This window comes from Juglans regia, chromosome 14 (genome assembly GCF_001411555.2).
Source record: "Juglans regia cultivar Chandler chromosome 14, Walnut 2.0, whole genome shotgun sequence".
NCBI classification, from domain to species: domain Eukaryota; kingdom Viridiplantae; phylum Streptophyta; class Magnoliopsida; order Fagales; family Juglandaceae; genus Juglans; species Juglans regia.
Window position 1 is genome coordinate 24,605,490 of NC_049914.1, and position 4,234 is coordinate 24,609,723.

The window sequence follows — 4,234 nt, forward strand, 5'->3', positions numbered from 1 at the left end:
GGTTGAAAAAAATAAGGTAAAGAAAAAGCAGTAGGCAAAGCATCTTCAGCAGTAACAAGAAAAGAAAATTCATGTTTAACACGCAGCAGCACATGCAAGAACTCATAAAATATTGGCCACGCCCTGTGTCCTCTGTATTCAAAGCAAATACTGGTTGAATTGGTCTATGCCAATAGGAACTTTCCCATGCAAGGCCTTATAAAATGTTGCTCCCGCCTTGTCCTCTGTACGCATTCAAAGCAAACATATCCTTCCTTCTATCCCTTCAGTGATTCCTCAAGAGCCCTTTTTACCATTCCTTCACCAACCATCAACAAATGGCTGAAGCCATTCTCTTTGACATTGCTGCACGAATCATTGAGAGCTTGGGATCCCAGGCTCTCAAAGAGATCAGACTGCTTTGGGGTGCCAGAGATGAACTTGACAAGCTCAAGGATACCGTTTCGACAATAAAAAATGTGCTTCTTGATGCTGAGGAGCAACGGGCAGTGAACAACAATCAAGTTATTGAATGGCTTGAAAGGCTTAAGTATGTCGTTTATGATGCAGACGACTTGCTGGATGGTTTCTCCACTGAATGTCTGTTGCGAGATATGATGACTCGGGATAAGATGGCAAAAAAGGTACGAATCTTCTTCTCCAAATCAAACCGGCTTGTCTATGATCTGAAAATGGGCCATAAGATTAAGACGATTAGACAGAAGTTAGATGCCATTGATAATGACAGGACGAAATTCCACTTCAAGGAACGCCCTGTAGAGATAGGAGTCAGGGCAAGGAACAGGGATGATACTCATTCCTTTGTACCCGAGGCAGAAGTTATTGGTAGAGAAGATGACAAGAAGGAGATCATAGATATTCTTCTTTCTGATTCCAATGTTAAAGAGAATGTAGGAATCCTTCCGATTGCTGGCATCGGAGGATTAGGAAAGACCACACTAGCTCAATTCATTTTTAATGATCTAAAAGTAGATAAACATTTTCAGCTAAAAATGTGGGTGTGCGTCTCTAATACTTTTGATGTTAGAAAAGTTGTTGAAAAAATCCTAGAATTGGCAATAAAACAGAAACCAGACATTACTGTTCAAATGGATACATTGGTGCATGGTCTTCGAAAAGAAATTGTTGGAAAGAAATACTTACTTGTGTTGGATGATGTTTGGAACGAGGAAAGTGAGAAATGGGATGATTTGAAAATTTTGTTGATGGGTGGTGCAAGTGGGAGTAGAATATTAATAACTACTCGAAGTCCAAAAGTTGCACAAATTACCCAAACAATTGGACCATATTTCTTACAGGGTTTAGACAGCCAGAAGTCATGGTGTTTATTTAAGAAAGTGGCATTTGAGAACGGAGAAGAGCCAGTGAATTCTGGAAAAGTGGAAGTTGGAATGGAGATTGTAGAAAAGTGTTCAGGTGTCCCTCTTGTCATCAAAACAATTGGAAGGTTACTGTCCTTGGAAAATTCTGAAGCAGAGTGGGTTTCTTTTAACAACAATAAAATGCAAAAAATAAAAGAAGATAAAATCATACCAACTCTTAAGCTGAGTTATGATCAACTTCCATCACATTTGAAACAATGCTTTGCTTATTGTAGTATATTTCCGAAGGATTACGTGATGAAGAAATCAAAATTGATAAATCTATGGATAGCACAGGGGTTTATCAAGTTATCCAATCAAAATGAATGTCTTGAAGATGTTGGTCATGAGTATTTCATGGATTTACTTTGGAGATCTTTCTTTCAAGAAGCTGAAATGGATGATTTGGGAAACGTGATTACGAGTAAAATGCATGACTTCATGCATGATCTTGCAATGTCAGTGGCAGGATCATTGATCACCAAATTAGAATCTAAGGAAAAAATTATTGGTGATCAGAAAACTCGGCACGTATCAGTTATCAACAATATAGAATTTTCCTTTGTAATTCCAACTTCCTCGTCTAAAGCCAGTAGGATTCGAACACTTCTTTCGCTTGGTGAATTGAAGGATTTGCAAGAGTCAAGCACTTCATGTGAAGCAATCTTTTCAAGTTTGAAGTATTTGCGAGTGTTGGATTTACATGGAAGACAGCTTGATTTAGTACCGAGTTCTATATGTAAGTTGAAGCATTTAAGAGATCTTGATCTTTCTAGGAATCAAAAAATCAAGAAGCTGCCCGATTCCATAAGTAGGTTGCAAAATTTGTATACACTAAGACTCTCTGGTTGCGGAGGGATTAAAGAATTGCCTAGAGGAATTACAAAATTAGTCAACCTCAGGCATCTTTACAATGATGGATGTTGGGGTTTGACTTATATGCCACGTGGATTGGGGCAATTGACAAATCTCCAGACATTATCTAAGTTTGTTGTCGACTCTGATTCAGCCCCAAAGGACAGTGGCCGGTTAGGCGAGCTAAATAGACTAAATAGCTTAAGAGGAGAATTAGAGATTTGGGGTTTGAGAAGTCGGGAGGAAGACGTGGCATTAGACTATAAGGGTGCAAATCTAAAGGAGAAAGAACATCTTCAGGTTTTGACTTTACGTTGGAGAAGAGGAAATGTTAATACAGATGATGAAATGGCCTTGGAAGGCTTTGAACCTCACCCAAATCTTAAAAAGCTAAAGATATATGAATATGGGGGTGTGAGGGTTCCGATGTGGCTTTTGTCACTCACAAATCTGGTTCACTTGAGTTTACATGGTTGTAGTAAATTGAAATATTTGCCACCATTGGTGGAGGAGGAGTGATTCTTATAATGTGGATGTCAATACGACGGGGAATGCTTTACTATTCCCTCGTCTTTCAAATTTAAGAATATGGAATTGCCCTATGTTGACTTCATTGCCTTTTCATCTGCTTCCTCTAGAAACACTTCCAATGGAAAACCTCATATCTCTCCAGTATTTGGAGATAAGCCTCTGCCCTGAAGTAAAGTCTCTCTCCCAAGTTGTACAATATCTCACTGCACTTCAACAACTGAAGCTTAGTAAGTGTCCTATGCTTGATCTAGGCAACGATGAGTATGATATGCAATGGAAAGGGCTTAAAAGCCTCATCTCTTTGGAGTTTGTCGGTATTCCGAAATTGGTGTCTCTCCCATTGGGGCTTCAACATGTTACCACTCTACGACAGCTCCGAATCTCAAATTGTTCAAGCTTGATGACTATACCAGAGTGGATCTGCAATTGGGCATCACTTGAGCGATTCGAAATTTCTACATGCGCTGGTTTAACATCACTGCCTGAAGCAATGAGTAGGCTAACCACTTTGAAAGTGTTGACAATTCATGATTGCCCCATCTTATTACAAAGATGCGAACAAGACTGAGGTGAGGATTGGCCCAAGATTGCTCACATCCCAGAGCTGGAGTACTTTGATCCTCAACTGGAATACAACTGATCTAGGTATTTTTCTTCCAATTTTATCTTTATTGCCGCATCCACCTTCTTCACCTTCAACTTATAAAATTCTATTTGCAAAACCGACTTTGAGTAAAGAAGAAACAGGGGAGAGGGATTAAGAGTTTGTTAAAAAATCTAATGCATTGCGACTTCTACAAGTAAATAACTTACTTATGATTACCTCGCTTTCTTTATTGTTTTATTCTTCCCATTCAAATAAGAAATATCACCATATGCACGATTCTTCACATCCAGGAGAATAGTAAGGAGGAGGAAGAAGACCAAAGGGAAGAAATATAGGAGGCCGCAATGTTGAGGCTATGTAATTTCACGACAACAATTGCAACAGGGCTTGCATGTTTCTTAGCATGGAAAGTGATGGTAATTTGATTTTTGCTGAACTTGGGTGCTTTTTTAGTCTTGATTACTGCTTCTGCAACATATACAACTTTTCTCAAGACTATCTCATATGTCTAAACTTACAGGGATGATTTTGTTTGCATCTTGGAGCACATGTATATGAAGTTGATCATAGTTACATGATGGATGATAAGACCAATTGCTTTGCACTCCTTTATTTGTGTATGCTGTCCAAGAACATTTTTTGCCATAAATGATCTTGTAGCTGGCTTTTGCACAAAAAATGAGGATATTCGACAAATATTATGGATTTCTTCGGATGGGAGACACCTCTTGGCAATTGCCTACCCAGGTTTTGGCCACTTTCAAAGTCAACGTTACCTGACATTTGCAAATTTTATCCAAAGTAAAAATCCATCCAAGGCGTAAGGAAGTTGATGAACATGAGAGACAAACAGAGAAACCAGATGCTCCAATACTTTCAA

At 38.8% G+C, this 4,234-nt stretch overlaps 1 protein-coding gene across 1 annotated transcript; it reads left to right on the forward strand.

Moving 5' to 3' along the window:
* The first annotated feature begins 317 nt into the window (after window positions 1-317).
* Window positions 318-2,735, forward strand: LOC108994621 (putative disease resistance protein RGA3). Its single transcript, XM_035685614.1, has one exon. The coding sequence runs from the start codon at window positions 318-320 to the stop codon at window positions 2,733-2,735; it is 2,418 nt and encodes an 805-aa protein (XP_035541507.1).
* Window positions 2,736-4,234: the final 1,499 nt, after the last annotated feature.